The sequence below is a fragment of the Elephantulus edwardii genome, unplaced genomic scaffold (genome assembly GCF_000299155.1).
Source record: "Elephantulus edwardii isolate Elephantulus edwardi_28Jun2011 unplaced genomic scaffold, EleEdw1.0 scaffold00017, whole genome shotgun sequence".
Taxonomy (NCBI): domain Eukaryota; kingdom Metazoa; phylum Chordata; class Mammalia; order Macroscelidea; family Macroscelididae; genus Elephantulus; species Elephantulus edwardii.
The window spans coordinates 9,644,335-9,662,580 of record NW_006399767.1 but is presented as its reverse complement, the minus strand read 5'-3'; the positions used below and the strand labels follow the sequence as shown (position 1 = coordinate 9,662,580).

At 39.8% G+C, this 18,246-nt stretch overlaps 1 protein-coding gene across 2 annotated transcripts in view; it reads right to left on the bottom strand.

Moving 5' to 3' along the window:
- Window positions 1–18,246, bottom strand: part of RCAN2 (regulator of calcineurin 2) — a 387,361-nt gene that overhangs the window by 43,957 nt on the left and 325,158 nt on the right. For both annotated transcript variants that reach the window (XM_006881930.1, XM_006881931.1), the window contains exon 2: window positions 929–1,102. In XM_006881930.1, the coding sequence (XP_006881992.1) occupies window positions 929–1,102 (174 nt within the window). The remainder of the gene's footprint in view (window positions 1–928; window positions 1,103–18,246) is intronic.

The following is an 18,246-nucleotide window of genomic DNA, read 5'->3' as shown; positions in this document are numbered from 1 at the left end:
ATATATTATTGCAACCACACTCCTTCCACTTGTATATTTTTCTGTCTTCCCTTTCTCTAATGATATTCTATTGATCATCCTTTTATTGTGTATTACCTCTCCCTTCACCCATCTTATTATGTGTCTATTATCTAGGGAGCTGTGGTGGTCTAACGATAAGGAGATGTGCCGGCAACCCAAAGGTATACAGCTCAAATCCACCAGTTGCTCTGTGGAAGAAAGATGGACATCTGCGCTCGTGTGATTAACTGCTTCTGAAAACTCACTGGAGGGTCAGTTCCAACTCGACAACACACAACAACAACATTATCCATTATAGAATTTTGGTGCCATAGTGCATAAGGAGTTATGCTGCCAATCTAAAGCCAGGTGGTTCAAATTCACCAGCTGCTCCAAGAGAGAAAGGTGGGCAATCTTCCCTCTTGAGATTAATGGCTTCTGAAAACCCACTGGAGAGTCAAATGATTTGCTTCTGACCCACAGCACATAACAACAATTATCTACTCCTTGATTTTCCTTTCCCCTTTCCTCTCCTCTCACCCAGATAACCATCAAAGAATGTTTCTTTGTGAAAATTGCTAACCTTTGGGTTGACAATTTTACATGTAACGTAAATCCCATCAGAGATTTATTATACACTTACCGAATGCCAGGCCCTTAATCTAGTTAATCCTTCTGACAATGTACACTTATCAAACCCATTTTAAAGATGAGAAAACAGAATTTCAATGAGGTTGCTTAATACACCCAGGGTAGAGCCCAGGTTGCCAGCCCTCAAGGTCTACTTTTAAACCACAAAGCTTTTGGATCTATATCTCAATGAACTAATTATAAATTATAAACCAATCTGAAAATAGAAATGTCTCTTTTTGTAAGGAAAAAGGCAAAATATAATGTAGGGCAAAAGGATCAACTCTGGTTCCCTTACCTGTGCAAAATAGAGCTTTAATTTCTTTCCTCTGAACTGAGTTTCATGAAGCTCTATCCTGGCCCGTGCTGCAGATTTAGGATTGCTGAAGTTTATTCGCACACGTCTGAAACTCTTAAATAGCTGGAACGTCACACAGTCATCATAAGTCCGGAATAGTCCCTCAAATTTCTCCTGATGGAAACAAACACAAGAGAAAAGATCATTGGAGAAACGCCTTTGATACTGCCAGATCTTCCAAACACAAAACAAAGTGGTCACAGGGTCCTTCTAGGTAACAAATTGTTCATATAAATTTATGATAACATATGGCCTTTTTATAACAGAAGGATTATTTACTTCCTACCTGTTGGACTGTTGTCAGTTATTACACATGCCTGGAAACTCTATTTGAAGATTCAGACATGAGTCTAGGGACCCAGAGAGAGCCAGTGAACAAGGTTCACAGAACATAATAAATCCTTCAAAACGATGCAAAATGCTTAGTGTATTTATCTGCATAGATAATTTTTGTACTCCCTTTGCTTGATCCCAGCAAGGAGAGAACATAGCTTCCTGTACATTCTCAAAGGGGTCTATTAGCTCTAAAATACTGAAGCCACTGGTTAAAGTATGTGGCAGTAATGAAAAACCAAAAGCCAAGCCCACTTCTGTCACCTAGTCAATTCTGACTCATGGTCACCCAAGGCTATAAATCTCTACAGAAGGAATCTGCTCATCTTTCTCCTGGGGAGTGGCTGGTGGATTTGAACCACTGACCTTTCACTGGCAATTCAATTACATTATGCACTATGCCACTAGGGCTTCTTGTGGTAGACATTGATATTAGGAACATTTCTCTTTCTTTGATATATTGTAGTTCATCCCATCCAGAATCCTTCTGGTCAGGTAGCAATGTGTTGGCAGCTTATCCCTCCAACATTTTAATCCATTTTAACAAACTTTGTTTTATTTAAAGTGAGAGCAGAGGGAGTCTTAACTAATGTTCAGTACCTATTTTTTCATTTTGTTTTTAACTCTTTCCAAATCCATATATATACACATACTCCTCTACCCATATTTCTCAACCTCAGTGACTCACTAAGTCTACATAAATAAATTCCAACAAAAAAGGGATATTGAGAGGAAATACAATATTAGTGGATGGAGCCTATTTGGATTATACAAACATTGACCCTGAATTTGGTTTCCAGGTAAATCTATATGACCACATGCATATATCATCTTTTCGTCCTAAGAATCAGTATAGAAAGTTTTAAAAGGTATAAATTCATTAAGATAAAACTGCAAAATAAGACTGCAGCAAAAAAAAGAAGGAAATGAACATGGAAGGCAGGAAAAAAGAGCCTGAATAATTTTCATTCTCTTTCTTCTTAGGATGTGTGAGATGAAAAACCATTTGTTCTAGATGACATAGCTACAGAATCAGGATTCCTTCAACCAGTGTCCCTCATCCCTCAGCGACTGTATGAAGCACACATATCTTTCTTTGCTTTATAGTCAATCTTCCTGCTTAGAATGTATCAAGTCATTCCAGAACCCTAATGAACACGCTGGCCAATTTGTTTTATCACCTCTCAGTCCTCTGTCTTGTTTTTCTAGGTGCCAACTAGTCAACTACAACTCACAGCGGCCCTATGAACAACCTCTTTGAACCTTGCCCTACCCCATGCCGTCCTCACGCTCCACGGTTACAGTCACTGCATCAATCCATGTTGCTGAGGGTCTTCCTCTCTTTCTCTGACCCTCCACCTTTCCCAGAATGATGTCTTTTTTCCCCCAAGGTCTTGACCCTATGCCCAGAGTATGTGCGACCAAATTTCACCATCCTTGCCTTTACAGAGCACCCTGGTTGCATTTCTTCCAAAGCAGGCTTGTTTGTTCTTTTGGCGGTTCGTGGGGTATTCAATATTCTTCTCTATCACCACAGGTCAAAGGAAAATTCCTCTGCTGCATTAAAGCACTGAGATAAAGGTTTATTTTCTTCCTCATGTGTATCTAGGCCTCTCCCCATCAAAAGCAATGATTCAATTAACAACTACTGTACAAATTGCAACAAAGATCTATAAACTGCTTACTGTATACAAAGCTGTAACTTGACTTTATGAGCACTCAGAGATGAATATAACTTGGTTCCTACACTCGATGATCTAACAAAGGAGAAGAGACAGAGATAGATATAAAAGGAAGATACCTCAAAAACTGTTAAAAGACATAAAAGGAAAATTGGGAGAATTATGTAAATGCATTTATTTACCTCATTTCCTCCAAGTACACCATCTAGCTAATCATACAGACTGAATAGGTATGGAAAGCAAATTATTTGAGGGACTGGAATCTATGAAGAAGAATGTGGCACCAAGGTCAGAGGAAGAGGCGAGCTCTGGTGGTCTAGGGGCAAGAAGCTGCACTGCAACCCCAGAGATGATTGGTTCAAATCCAGGAGATGCTCTGCCGGAGAAAGAGGGACAATCTCCTACTGTTCCAGTCAGATCCAATTTGACTATACACAAACACAAGATAATAAAATTTTTTTAAAAATTTAAAAATTTAAAAAAGATCAGAGGAGGACTCATCAATAACCTGTGTTATGCAGACGACACAACCTTGGTTGCTGAACATAAGGAGGACTTAAAGCACTGTGGCAAGAAAATAAAAGAATACAGCCTTCATCAGCCCTCGGGGTATGCCGTCTGACTCCTGAGAAGAGTCTTCAGGTTTCTGGGGAAAACTGCCTAGGGTGTTGTTGTTGTTGTTATGTGCCATCGAGTTGCTTGCAACTCATAGTGACCCTATGTACGACATCCCTAAACTCTGCTCTGTCCTGTGCCAATCGCACTATCTCTGACACTCCCATCCCAATTACCCCAGTCACTGAATCAATCCACCTCATAGAGGGCCTTCCCCTCCTGCACTGTCCCTCCATCCTACCAAGCATGATGTCCTTCTCCAAGGACCAGTCCCTCCTTACAACATTTTCAAAGTATGTTAGACGGAGCCTCAGAATCCTTGCCTCCAAGGAGCTGCCTGGTTTGACCCTTTCCAGGATGAATCTGTTTGTTTTCCTAGCAGTCCATGGTACCCTCAATACTCATCCCTGCCCATCCTCACCCCCTTCTATCCCCATACATGTTTTTCACTATAAATAAAATTAAACTGAAAAAAGAATACAGTCTCCAATACGCATTTCATCTCAATGTCAAGAAAACAAAATTATTAGTACTGAACCAACAGGCAACATCATGATAGATAAAACACTGAAGTTGTCAATGATTTCGTCTTGCTTGGGTCCACAAAAAATATCCTTGGTACCATCAGGAAGAAAATCAGGAGAATTTTTTCACTAGGAAACTTTGCAGTCAGGAACCTCTCCAGATTATTGATGAACAGTGATGTCAGTTTGAGGACTAAGGCATGTGTGATTCAGGCCATGCTTTTTCTATTACTTGCTATACATCTGAAAGCTGGTTAATGTATAAGGATGACAGAAGAAAACTGATGCCTTTGAGCTGTGGTGTTGGAGAAGAGCACTGAATATCCTACAGACTGGCAAAAGAACAAACAAATACGTCTTGGACAAAGTGTAGACAAAATGCTTCTTGGAGGCAAAAATTACAAAGCTTCATCTCACATATTTTGGCCATGTATCACCGGATGCTTGGAAAGGTGAAGGGTAAAGAAAAGAAAGGAAGACCCTCAACCAGGTGGATTGATATAGCATGTGAAGCAATGGGTTAGAATATATCAGAGATGATCAGATGACATAGGATAGAGTTCAGATCTTTTATTTATAGGGTTGCTATGGGTTATATTCCTAAGAACAACATTCATCTTGTTAACCAGCTATCTTTTTTGAAACTCCACTTTGATTGGAATTGTTGTTGTTGTGTACCATTGAGTCAGAACCGACCCATAGCTGACCCTCCAGCAGGTTTTCAGAGGCAGTTAATCGCGTGGGAGGGGATTGCCCATCCTTCTCTCATGGAGCAGTTGGTAGCCTCAAACCGTGTATCTTCAGGAGTGTAGTGCAGCTTTAATAGAGCTGTGTAAATATTTGTTTTTACTAACCAAGTGACATATGAAAAGGACTTTTGCTTTTATGCAAAAAGGTAAAAAGCAAAACTAGTGTTCAGTGTTTGTTTTGCAGCAAACCATTAAAGAGACTGTGTGGTTCCTGAGCAGGGAGAGTGGTGCTGTCATGCTCCTTCCGCACTAACTATACGCATCTCAGCAGCAAGCTGCCATGGCTTTGAATTCTCTCAGCCCTTTGTGCTGGTAAGTATAGGATTTGTGTGTTGTTTGCATGATTTGGTAGGTATTATTTTGAGTCCGAGAATGTTCAAAAAAGTTTATATAGAAATTAATGGTAATTGCATCTTTACACTATTTCAGCTTACAAAAGGATGAGTAGACTAATGCTCTACTTTTAGATAATGGGATGGGAAGGGGCAAAGAGGAGCCTGTATGTATGATTTTATGTAATAGAAAAAGAATATGTATATATAAACACCTATGAGTCGTCTACGACTCGACGGCATTAAACAACAACAACAACATATATAAACACCTGGTTCCTTTTAGTCTGAAAGGCATCCTTGTTACAGATAATAGAACCAGTGCTCATGTGTGTTCTAAATGAGGAATTGCCACTAAGGGAATTACTTCTACAAAGAAAATCCAATTCTTGTATTTTCACAATGAAAGATATTTTGTCTTAAGAGTGAGCACAAGAGAGGGAGATGCATGATGTTGAGGATCCAAAATGTACTATCTTCAATGATCTTGTCACCTTATCAACTCCTCTCAGCTTTATCTTTTTTAAAATGTTTATTTCATACTGGTTTACTTACAAAGTTTGTATACATTGTTGTTCACATTAGATCGCCCTCATTTTCTTTATTCACCTCTCCCTCAGCTTTACCTTTTATATACTCAAGTGTCTGTAACTATTTATTATTTGTGTTCCACAAAAGTTGGTTGTTATTTTATTTTGGAGGAATATTCTTTTAAGTTGTACAACACTCTTCTGTCAATTTGCTGTACTGAGGTAACCTGGGGTTGCTGTGATACTGAATCTTGTGCCATTGGGTGTCTAATGCCCTAACAGTTACCCGTGGTGGACAGTGATTGGTGGGGCTCCCAGTTTAAGACACATTTGGAAGCAGGAGTGGCATCCAAATAATAAACAACATGACTCTGAAAGGCTTCAGGTCTCTTGTTCATAGTGTCGCTCTGCATCATGCTTGACTCAGTGGCAATCAACAACATACCAACATATGCTTTCTTTAAAGAATATCAAAATGTGTCTGTAATGATGTGTAAAACATAACACAGAGGCTGGGGAGGGAAAATGAAAAAAAAAAAAAGATAAAAAAAAGAAACAAAAACAATGACAGAAAGTTAAACTAGAGCCAAGAAGAAAGCCTGTTAAGAAAAACTAAAAAAATTGCTAATAGAGTCTTGAATTTTCACCATGTATAGGGTGAAGAGTTGCTTCTAATTTTTCTCAAAGTTATCATGATAAAGTAATCTTCATCAGTCATAAAATTTGTAAGTTTTCCTTAATGGTGAAAATAGTTAAAATACTTAAGTGTTAATCAAACAGCTGGCACTTTGAACCCAGCCAGCTGCTCCATGGAAGAAAGACTTGATGACCTTCTATAAAGATCACATCCATCCAACGAAACTCTGTGAGGTGGAAACTCTATTGGATGGTCACGTGGGGTTACAATAAATTAGACTTGACAACAACAGCAATAGTGATAATAGGGTTGTCTTGAACTGGACTCAACCAGATGACAGTTGGTTGATTTGTTACTGGGCAAAGATGAACCTGACATTAAACAAGGCAGAAGGATCTGCCTAGCATCCTCAAAAAGATAATATCAAGATGAGAAAATCATTAGGAGCCACAAGAAGGAAAAAGCAAGAAGACTTATGAAGTTTCCAAATGAATGGTGTAGTTGTTTTTAAGCGCTATTGAGTCGTATATGACTCATAGCGACCCCATGCACAGCCATCCTGAAACCCACCCTATCCTGTGCCATTGTCATCATCTCTGAGAAACCAGAGTCTGTTGCTCAAGTTAGTGTCAATCTATCTCATTGGGAGTCTTCCTTTCCTTCGCTGACCCTCCATCTTTCAAAGCATGATGTCCCTCTTCAAGGAATAGCCTCACCTTGCTACACGTTCAAAGTATGAAAGATGAACCTTGGTCCTCCTTGCCTCTAAGGAACCCTTAGCTACACCCTTTCCAGGACATATCTATTTGGTTTCTTCAGTCCATGGGATATTCAGTAGGCAAGAGTTGTTTTACTTTTTTAAGGCAATAGCAACGAACATCCTTAGCATATAGCAAGTACCAAATACATTCTACTTGATCAAAAACTCAAGATACTTTGTAAAATATTATAGTAATCCAGTTTCGCCTTCCTGCTCAATTTAACTCTAAACCAAGTACGATGCAGAAAATACTGACTTCTAATATATTATTTCAATGGACTCTCATTTTTGTGCTTCGAGAGAGAATGGAAGCTATCTATATCCTAAGCCATACAATTCACCAGTGAGCAAAAGCAAGACTAATAAATTCAAGTGTAAGCAAGTAAAAATTTCTAACAGATAAAGAAAATAAACTTTCCTTTTTAGTCTATAACAGTACTGTCTTTCAGACATGGCTACTAGAGAAGCCAAATTGGCATTTTTATCTGTATTACGATTCACTTTGAGTATATAAACTGATCTCTATATTTTCTATATTACAAAGCACTCTGTATATATACATTTATGTGTACAACAGCTCTGAACCCTGCTCTATCTTGAGCCAACCTCATTGCCTCTGACACAGCCACCCCCATTATCCTAGACACTTAGTCAATCCATCTCATCCAAGGTCTTCCGCTCTTGTGCTATCCCTCCACCGTTCCAAGCATGATGTCCCTCTGCAAAGACTGATCCCTCTTTGAAACATGCCTTGTCTCCAAGGAGTAGCTTGGTTTTACCCTCACCAGGAAAAATTGTCTGTTTTCCTTGCAGTCCATAATATATTCAGTACTCTTCTCCAGCACCACAATTTGAAGGCATTAATTCTTACTCTATCATCCTCAGTCACTGTCCAGCTTTCTGATGCATAGCAAGTAACTGTGAAGACCATGGCCTGGATCAGGCACACCTTAGTCTTCAGACTGATATAATAGCTCTATGGTACTCAGGAGAGGACTCTGACAGCTGATTTTCCCAAAGCAACTAATCTTTTGATTTCCTGGCTGCTGGTACTAAGAATGCTGATGGTGGAGTCAAGCATATGGAAGCTGTTAGCAATCTCAATCTCTTCATCTATCATGATGTTTCCAATTGGTCCAGGGGTGAGAATCTTTGTATTCTTGATGCTGAGCTTCAACCCATATTGAAGGCTGCAGTTTTTGACCTTCTGCAGTAAATGTCTCAGGTCCTCTTCAGTTCTGGAAAGCAAGACTATGTCATCTGCATAATGCAGGTTGTTGATAAGTCTTCCTCCAATCCTGATACTACATTCCTCCTCATACAGCCCAGCTTTTGGGATGATCTATTGTGCACTTAGAGTGAAAAAATAAAGAGATAGGATGAGTGCCTGGGGTATATCTTTCCTGATTTTGAACCATGCAGCAGTATTTCCTTGATTTGTTCTGACATATGTCTCCTGGTCCAAGTATAGGTTTTGCATTAGCACAATCAAATGTTCTGGCATTCCCATTCTTTTCAGAGCTAGCCACAGTTGTTGTGATCCACACAATCATATTCATTTACACAGTCAAGGAAACACAGATAGACAATCCTCTGGTACTCTATGCTTTCAGCCAAGATCCATCTAACATTGGCTATAATATCCCTAGTGCCACAACCTGTTCTAAACCTAGTTTGCACATCTGGCAGTTTTCTGTTGATGTGCTGTTCCAGTCATTTTTGTATAATTTTCAGCAAGATTTTGCTTGCATTTTATAGTATGGTATTGCTAAATAATTTCTGTACTCTATCAGGTCATCTTTTTAAACATTTTTGAAACGGGAACAAATGCGGGTCTCTTCTAGTCAGTTGGCTAGGTGATTTTCCTTCAGATTTCTTGGCACAGTTTGATGAGTGCATCCAGGGCAGCATCTGTTTGTTTAAACTGGCTTGCCATCAATTCCTGAGGCCTTGTTTTTTACCAATTCCTTTAGAACAGCTTGAATTTCCTCCTTCATCATACATTCTTGATCATACATTGTTTCATGAAATTCTTCTGTGTCAGCCAGTTCATTTTGGTACAGTGGCTGTATACACTTTCCGTCTTCTTGTAATGTTTCCTGGATCATTTAATATTCTTCCCAAAACATCCTTAAGTATTGCAACAGGAGGCTTGAATTTATATACATATATAAACATTTTACTGTGTATGTATATTGTTGTTGTTTTTACATGCCGTCGAGTCACTTGCGACTCATAGCAACCCTAGGTAGAAGAGCCCTAAACTCTGCTCTGTGCCAATCGCACTGTCTCTGACATTCCCATCCCGATTATCCCAGTCACTGAATCAATCCACCTCATAGAGGGCCTTCCCCTCCTGTACTGTCCTTCCACCCTACCAACCATGATGTCCCTCTTCAAGGACCGGTCCCTCCTTACAACATGTCTAAAATATATCAGAATCCTTGCCTCAAAGGAGCTGCCTGATTTAACCCTTTCCAGGATGAATCTGTTTGTTTTCCTAGCAGTCCATGGTACCCTCAATACTCTTCTCCAGCACCACAGCTCAAAGGCATCAATTCTCCTTTTATCCTCCCTAGTCATTGTCCAACTCTCTGAAGCATAACCATGGCCTGTATCACACACACCTTAGTCTCCAGAGAGACACCATTGCTCTTCAGTACTTTGGAGAGGTCCCTAACAGCAGACTTTCCCATGACAATACATCTTTTAATTTCCTGGCTACTTAAAAGACGTATGTATGTATAAGTGCATATATTTTTCTACCTTCTTACCTTTGGTCCTACAGTTTGCTTATTCATTCATCCACTGACCATCTAAGTTATTTCCATCTTTTTGTGCTGTTTTGAATAATACTGCATTGAATGTGGCTGGGTATATGTTTATTCATGTCACACTCTTTTTTTTCTCCATCATTATGCATTTTTAAATTTTTACATTTATGATACCTTTGGGGACAAATTATCACAATAAGTAATTCAGCTTCTCTCAAAGTCTTTCAGGGAGTATTTCCTCCAAATTACTGAAGAATTAAATCATTCCTATAGGGTCAGTTCTCAGTGGCCACCATTTACAAGGTCCATGCAAACTCATGTTTAAAGATCATATGGATTGCATAGGCTGCTTGAGACAGCTTACTGTCCAAAGGACTGCTATTTTGAGTCTTCTATAATGGGACCTCTATGTAAAAGGAAGGACATGTTCCTCATGTGAGTAGTTTTGCACCTGTATTTTAAACTATCAATACTTCTTAGCAAAGAGAGACTTGCATTAAATGATGCTTTATTCTATTCCTAAGCTCTAGTGGCCCGGTTCCTAAGGCTGCTAACCCCAAAGTGGTGTCTCTCTGAAAGCAGGAATCCACCAGCACCTCTGAAAGAAAAAGCTGAGCAATCTCCTCTCATGCAACTCACAGCCTCTGGAAAATATGCTTTGGAGGATCAACTAGGAGTTGGTTCCAACTCAAGGACAATAAGAGAGTTGTTTCATTTGCCTTATGCTAATTTTGCATAAATAATTAAAATACGATAAAGGTAAATCTTAAACTTCTTTACTGATGAAAGACGTACTGAAATGCCATCAGTCACAGCCTCAGAAAAGCTCACTCACTGGTAAAGATATAAAAGACACTTGCCCTCTAGAGTCTGCGAAAAATAGATTTAAGTTTCAGTCCTGGGTTCTGAAGCTGCTGCTTTGTGGGTTCAACATCTACTTCTCACAGTCCAGGACTTCCCACTGCATTCTTTCTTCCCTAGTAGCCAGCCACCCTAACAACCACTCTGGATGGATAACACAGTCATCCCAGGGAATAGTTTTTCGTTCTCTTCTGTTAACAAAACCAAAGTTGTCAATATTTGATGCCGGTTCATGGTGATGCCATATGTACCAGAGTAGACTGTGCTTCTTCGGGTTTTCACTGGATGGAATTTCAAAAGTAACCAGACCTTTCCACCTTCTGGTTAGCAGATGAACATGGCAGCAAGTTGTACCAACCAGGAACTCCTTTTATAGTTGAAGAAGTTTCCATTTCTCTGCTATCACTGATGCAATTAGAGGCAGAGAAAAAGAACCATGCAAACCCAAGAGAATGTACAAGAACTGCAAATATTTTATATGAAACAGAGAATCTTTGTATGGAGAAATCCAGGTGTTGTAGAATCGAAAGCTCTTATATATTTAGGGAATCTCCTTCAAAGAAAGCAATATCAAATTAGAAACAAATCTAGGATTATCTATTTCCCCCCCACTTTTGCATGTTTGGTGTTTTAAATTTTATATTGGTTTGCATGCAAAATTTGTATACCTTGTGTTTCATGAGGAAAAAGAGAGCCTCATAAATATGATTATTGCAATCTTACAAAAACCTGCAACTAAGGTCAATGGAAAGGAAATGGCCTGAAGCTCTTCCAGGCTTCATTAGCTGTCTGATAGATACGTCCAAGAGGGTGATATGCATCTGGTGCTTTCCCAAAGTGGTTGGCAGTCCAAGTTTTCATCTGAACAGCTAACATCAGTATAAAGTTTCTATCACTCTTTGCATATGAGGCCCATTTATACTAAAGTTTTAATCACTTGATGGAGTGTCAAGAAACTTGAATCTACAAATGTTCCATCTATGCATCACGTAACAAATACCAAAGCATGCCCCTGCCTTGCCCAAACTCATTCTGTAAAGACCATGAAACGGAGGACAGAAGAGGAAGGGAAAGTAGGTGTTGCTTCAGACCTGTTGCTTAGGATGATAAGGGTAAGTGAGTAGACCAGGTGACTATTTCACTGCTAGATCCTGTTTGTTGTTGTTGTTGTTGATTACCTTCAAGTTGAGCATGAGTCATAGAGACCCTATGAACAAAAGGCTTGAAGCCCCTCTACAACTAGTGACATTTATCAAAGTTCATAGAGTTTCTGGAGGCATGTTGTTTAGGAAGTGGATGCCACTCCTGCCTCCAACCTTTTTAGTGACCATTTATCCTACAAATACTGTTTAGTTACCCCATATCTTTTAAGTGGGTGAGAACCTTCTACCACCTGGACACAAGGCTTATTTTGTGGGTTACCTGACCTTGATGGGCCAAGGAAGGCAGAATTTATAGATCTTGGCATATTCTCTGCCTGCCTTAGGGCACTTAGAAGCACTGAAATCGGCCTCAGAAGACACCAGAAGAAGGGAGACGTTCTCTCCCACCTGCTGGAATGGGAATGGAGCAGAAGAAGGAAACTGGAGGCCCCTGAGCTGAGAGAGTGGTTGTGAGCACAGAGTCTTGTTGCATACCACCATACTGGACTGACCAGCATGGTTGAAAATATATTTTATGTTATAAAAAGGAACTGAAAAAAGAATGGCTAGAGAAACTTTGGTATATTCACACAATGGAATACTATGCTGCATTGAAAAACAAGGAACTCATGCAATATTCTTCAAAATAGGTCACCCTGGAGGACATTATGCTGAGTGTAATAACTCAGACACAAAAGGACAAATACTGCATAGTGCCAATGTTGTAGAACGGGACTGACATCAGGGTTGGGGTGAGACTGAGAAAAATTGGATAAATTATGTAGACTGTATTGAAACAGATGAGGGAGAGAACAGTTTAAAAGCGATATATGATTGCGTATTATGGTTATGACAAGAGTCCAGAATGAAGGTTGCATAGTGGGGGGGGGAGTTGAACCTGGGGGTGTTGGTTGTAGATTGTATACCGATGAAGGAATTTAGCTTTTACTTTTCAAAGAGAAGAGTGAACGGGGGGATAGGGGTGGGCAAGGAGAAAAATGCAACAATGAATGAAAATCCAAAAATCTCTGTAAATGTTGATTAAAATTAATAGAATAAAATTTTTAATAAAGGAACTGACAGCCTTTTTATAGTTGCCATATTTCTGTTTATAGTATCAATGCTTGCCTTCGTCGAGGACATTTCCTGGGAGCTAATGACAGTGTCATCCCTCCCTGGGCCATTAACTTCTCTCTTTTCTGATCATGGCTGTTATCAGTGCTGATTAGATGCATGCTCTATTGTGAATATGTACTTGACGGAAGGTACAGCCTCCTTGACAGTTTACTCAGTGTCAGAAGAGGGGAAAATTGCACTTTAAATTCATCTCAATACTTTAATATAATTCATGAAAGGAAGTAGAGTCAGGTTATTAGCACAGGTTCCAGAACTTTCTTACCTAGTTCAGATCCTTCCCCCAGCTGTGTAACCTTAAGCAACTTACCCTTTTATGTTTTAGTTTTCTTATTTGTAAAATGGGGATGCTAACAGTACTCACCTTATAGGGGTGGCCTGAGCACTGGTGAATTAACATAAGTCACCTAGTAAGAGGCTGAGCACACAGCAGGTGCTCCGTGGTGGCCTAGTGGGTAGGCAGGTGCACTGTCAACCTAAAGACAAGCAGTTCAAATGGATCTGCTGCTCTGTAGGTGAAAAAGGAGCAATCTCCTTCCATGTAATTTACAGCCTCTAAAACCTGCTGTGGGGTCAGTTATGAGTTGAGTGAGAGCTGCTATTATTACTAATACCAAATTGGTAGATCAATAGTGTTTTATTTATGCATCTGTCGCTGGTGTCATTTTACTTATATAATGTCCCTACGTCAAGATCCATTTAAGTCTTTATGGATGTTTGGAATTGTTTATAGTTATATCAACATTGTTATGTGCCATCAAGTAGGAAGTGACTCATAGTTGACTCTCCAGCAGGTTTTTCAGAGGCAGTAAATCGGACGGGAGAATGCCCGATTTTCTTTCTCAGAGCAGTTAGTGGGTTTGAACTCCATGCCTTTAATTTGGCAGCATAACTCCTAACCACTAAGCCACCAGTTTCTCAATTATATCTATTCTTGTTCCTACAACTGATCCTTAAAGACAGTAAAAAGAAACTGCAGGCATGTTCAACATAAAATTAACTTTCTTTACATGAAAGTAATTGATAAGTTGATGCATAGATATTGATACTATTATCTACTTAAATGCAAATGAACCACTAAGACTGTTATTCCTGGCTGCTATGCTATAAAAGTGACCTTGACTAAAACAAAATGATAAGCAAATTATTCTAACAGGAAAAAGAACCAGGTCTTGTGTCCAAGAAACCATTCCTGAACCTATGCGGAGTTTCAAGCTCTGTGTTCCTGTAACAGAGTTATGTCGCTACTGTGGACCGCTTTGTCTTTACTTACTAGAATCTAAGTACTTCAAGGAGTTCTGGTGGCTTAGTGCTAAGGAGTTGCTCTGCTAACTTAAAGATAAGAGGTTCAAATCCACCAGCTGCCACAAGGGAGAAAAATAATATCTTTCTGTGTGATTTATGGTCTCTGAAAACCCACCAGAGGGTCAGCTTGAGTTGGTTCTGACTTAAGAGCACAAAAAAACCAATAACAAATGCATGCAAAGGGGGCTCTGGTGTCAGAGTTCATAGGAAATCACACTGTTAACCCCAAGGTGGCACCTCTCTGGCAGTCGCAATCCACCAGTAGCTCTCAGAACAAAAGATGGGTACTTCCTCCCCAAGTGATTTATAACCTGCTGGAGGATCAACAATGAGTTGGTTCCAACTGGAAAGTAATGATTAAATTTTTGTTTTGTTTTGTTTTTTTTACTTGATACACTAAAGCATACATGATAAGCTAAGCCCCTTCCTTCTCATTCCACTCCTTGAGCCCTCCAACATAATTTAACTATTCTACCTCCACTTTTTGCCTAACCCATCTCCAGAACTCCATAACCCATATTCAACTGCTCTCTGAACATTTAAGTCAGAATACCCATGCCATCAAGTTGATTCTGACTTACAGGAATCTTGCAGGAGAGGGTAGATTGTGCCACAGGGTTTGCAAGGCTGAGTATCTTTTGGCAAACAGATGGGCACATCTTTCTCCTGAGGATGCCTGTGAGGTTAGAAACACTGACCCCTAGATTAGCGACTGAGCACTTAAACACTGTGCCACCAGGACCCCTGGAATAGCCAACAGGTACCTCAGGCTTAATGGCTCCAAAGCCAAATTCTTTGCTGAGGCCTTTAAATTTGCTGACGCCCTCTCTCTCAGCAAACGACTTCCCCTTCACCCAGCTGCTCAAGCCAGGAAATGGAATTTTATCCTTGTCTTTGGCCTTTGTCTTACTGCTATAGCTCACCAGTCAGCAAGGCCTATATTTTCTTACTCTTTTAGCTCTCTCCCGTCAGGTCCCTTCTCTTTATCCTACTATCCCCGCTAACTTCAGCTCACCCTATTCATGTGTCAGTTCTCCCTGCCTATTGTGAGGCCACTCTCGAATGAGCTCTGAAAGCCTGGAGCTAGAGAACTTTCTAAAACAGCACATTCTGATCATGCTGCTCCTCTGGAAAATTCTTTGGTGGCTCCCATAGCTTTGAGAATAATGCACAACTGAGCAGAAAGGGTCCTGTGTACAATAATGATCACCCGCCCTCCTGGTCTACGTTCACCATTGCTCTGTCCCTTGCGCTCCTGCCAAGCTTCCGCTTACAGGTTCCAAAGGCAGACTGTTCCACATCTCCAGGCCGTCTCACTTGTTCTGTTCTCTGCTGGTGACACCATCTCCCCCTAGCTCACATATTATTGTTTCTCAGGTCATAATATGGACCTCATATCTGAGAACTCATTCCTGAAGATGAGTGGAGTTATAATTCCTGAATATGAGTGGAGTTCCGTGCTTCCATCCTGGAGCTAGCTGGCTAGTGAGGGCAGCCTCTTCTTCATTTTCTAGGCTCTAAGAACTTCCAAAGTAGAAATGGTGTCCGTTTTATCTTTGCACTTTGCTCATGTCTTTATTATTGAGCACCAACTAGGTACCATACCAGTAGTATAGAAAGTGCTCACAACAAAACCCAAGATAATGGGATTTTACAATTTTAATGGTCAGCTTTTACATGTGTCTTTATACCGTCTCTTATCCTAGAATGAAATCTAAATAAAGTATAAATTTTGGATCATGAATCTGCTAAAGAAGATTAGACAAGCTGTTTACCATGTTGGAGACCAATTTAGGAAATTATCTTTCTGGGAAAGAGAGGAAAACTCTTATTGAGATGCACTGACGTAAAGACTCCAGCGATGGGCTTCAGTAGCGTGGGGGTCATGACATTGGTGCAGCATAAGGTAAAGTTGCAATCTGTTATAGACACCTCAAAACAACAACCCCTTATTTGAGTAACACACAGTGTTGGGGTTGGAACAAGTAGGAAATGCAATTTCAAAAACAAGTAGTCTCCTAGCTTCTGGAGCCCAAAGTCTCTGTTTTAACATTGGGCTGTCAATAATTGATTCGGACATTTTTAGTAAGTTCAATGTTAAATTAAGGGACTAAATTCTAAATATGTTCCATATCATAGCCTTCCAGAGATAGGCAATTTAAAATTTAATCCACTCATTTGGCCACTTGGCAGATGATCAAAGCAAGCTTTTATTATTTTCAGAGCTAGTGTAGTATCTTTTAACTTTTCTCCCCAATGAAACTGAAATGGCACTTGCATGCTTTTAAGATGCAGATATGAGCAACTTTGTATAACTCCATCATAAAATCAAGGGGGAGAATAAAACACAGTATATTATGTTCCTAATGGTCTTTCCTTTTCCTCATTTACTTTTTTTCAATTATACCTTTCCTATTTCATTTAGGCTCTGTTCTCTCTGTTGTTTATTTAATGGCAACTTGAACCATACGCCTTAATGATAAAACCTTGCATAAAATCAAACCACTCATGTTTGACTTCCTTGATATTTGAAATGGGAATTATTGTTTCAGTCTGTCAGGGATCCGGCACACAAAATCCTAGAAGAAAGTCAGTCAAAAGTGAAGCTGAAGAGTCAATATCTGTCGTGCACAGTAAGGCTTTACTGAAACGGTGACTCTACAGCCATCAGAAAACATGAAGGGAACAATGAGGGGAAGAATTGTTTGAAAGGAATATATAATTATACATTATATATATGAGAATAGTCTGGAACAAAGGAGGACTTGGGGGTGGTGGTGAAGGGAGGGAATGGCGAGGGGAGAGGAAAAGTCCAATAATGAAAAAAATTAAATAATCATAAAAAAATGAAGGGTAATTAGGGATTGGAACTTTGCACAGTTCTGACATGTGCATTTATAAGGCAGCAAATAAGGTGTAATGTATGCCTACTAATGTCCAAGGTTTGAGTGCTTTTTACCTGCTAAGGCTTCCTGAAGCACCTTATATATGTTAATTCATTTCATTTCCTCAGTAAATTTTTGATACAGAGAAAACAGGTTGAGGGAAAATAAGCATTTTGCCTAAAGTGATCAACTAGTCAGTGGCACAGTATGGGTTTGATTGAAGATAGTTTGGTGCTTGAGGTTTTCTATTAATCTATAGATACAGTGCAGATGGTGGAGGGAAGCTTGGTCAACATGGCTTCATCTTCTGTTCATCTCATCCTACAGGGTGGATGTTATCTGTTGTTTTCAGACAATTTTGTCCATGTACTTCACAGAACTCTTGTTTAGTCTTGGTAGAAATGGACAGAAATTTCAAAGAAACTGTCTTTGTCACATGGACAATAATTTCAAATAGGCAATTCAGACTTCTTGGTGTTAGGTGCTGTTGAATTGGAACTGACCCATAGCTGACTTTCCAGAGGGTTTTCAGAGGCAGTAATCACATGAGAGTAGATGTCCATTTTTATCCTATATATATATGTGTATATTGTTGTTACTTTGCATTGAGTCAGAAATGACTCATAATTGTCCCTCCAGCAGGTTTTCAGAGGCAGTAAATCACGTAGGAAGAGACTGTTCATCTTTCTCCTGTGGAGCACCTGGTGGATTCGAACTGCAAGCCTTTGGGTTGGCAGTGTAATTCCTTACCACTAAGCCACCAGAAAAGTTCAGAGTTATTGGAGAAAAGCCATCCTTAGTGCCTAAGCCATTGTACGTGAAGAAAAAGGACCAAGAGTTCCCTTCTCTATAGGTGAGAGATGTGAAAGTCTGGGGAAGGGGCATGGAAGGTGGGCGAAGCCAGTAACTGGAGTCAGTGTGCACTCTAATTAGGGTGGTATTATAAATTGAATTCTGTCACATACAGCTATGTTGTTGGCCTAACTTCAGTAAAA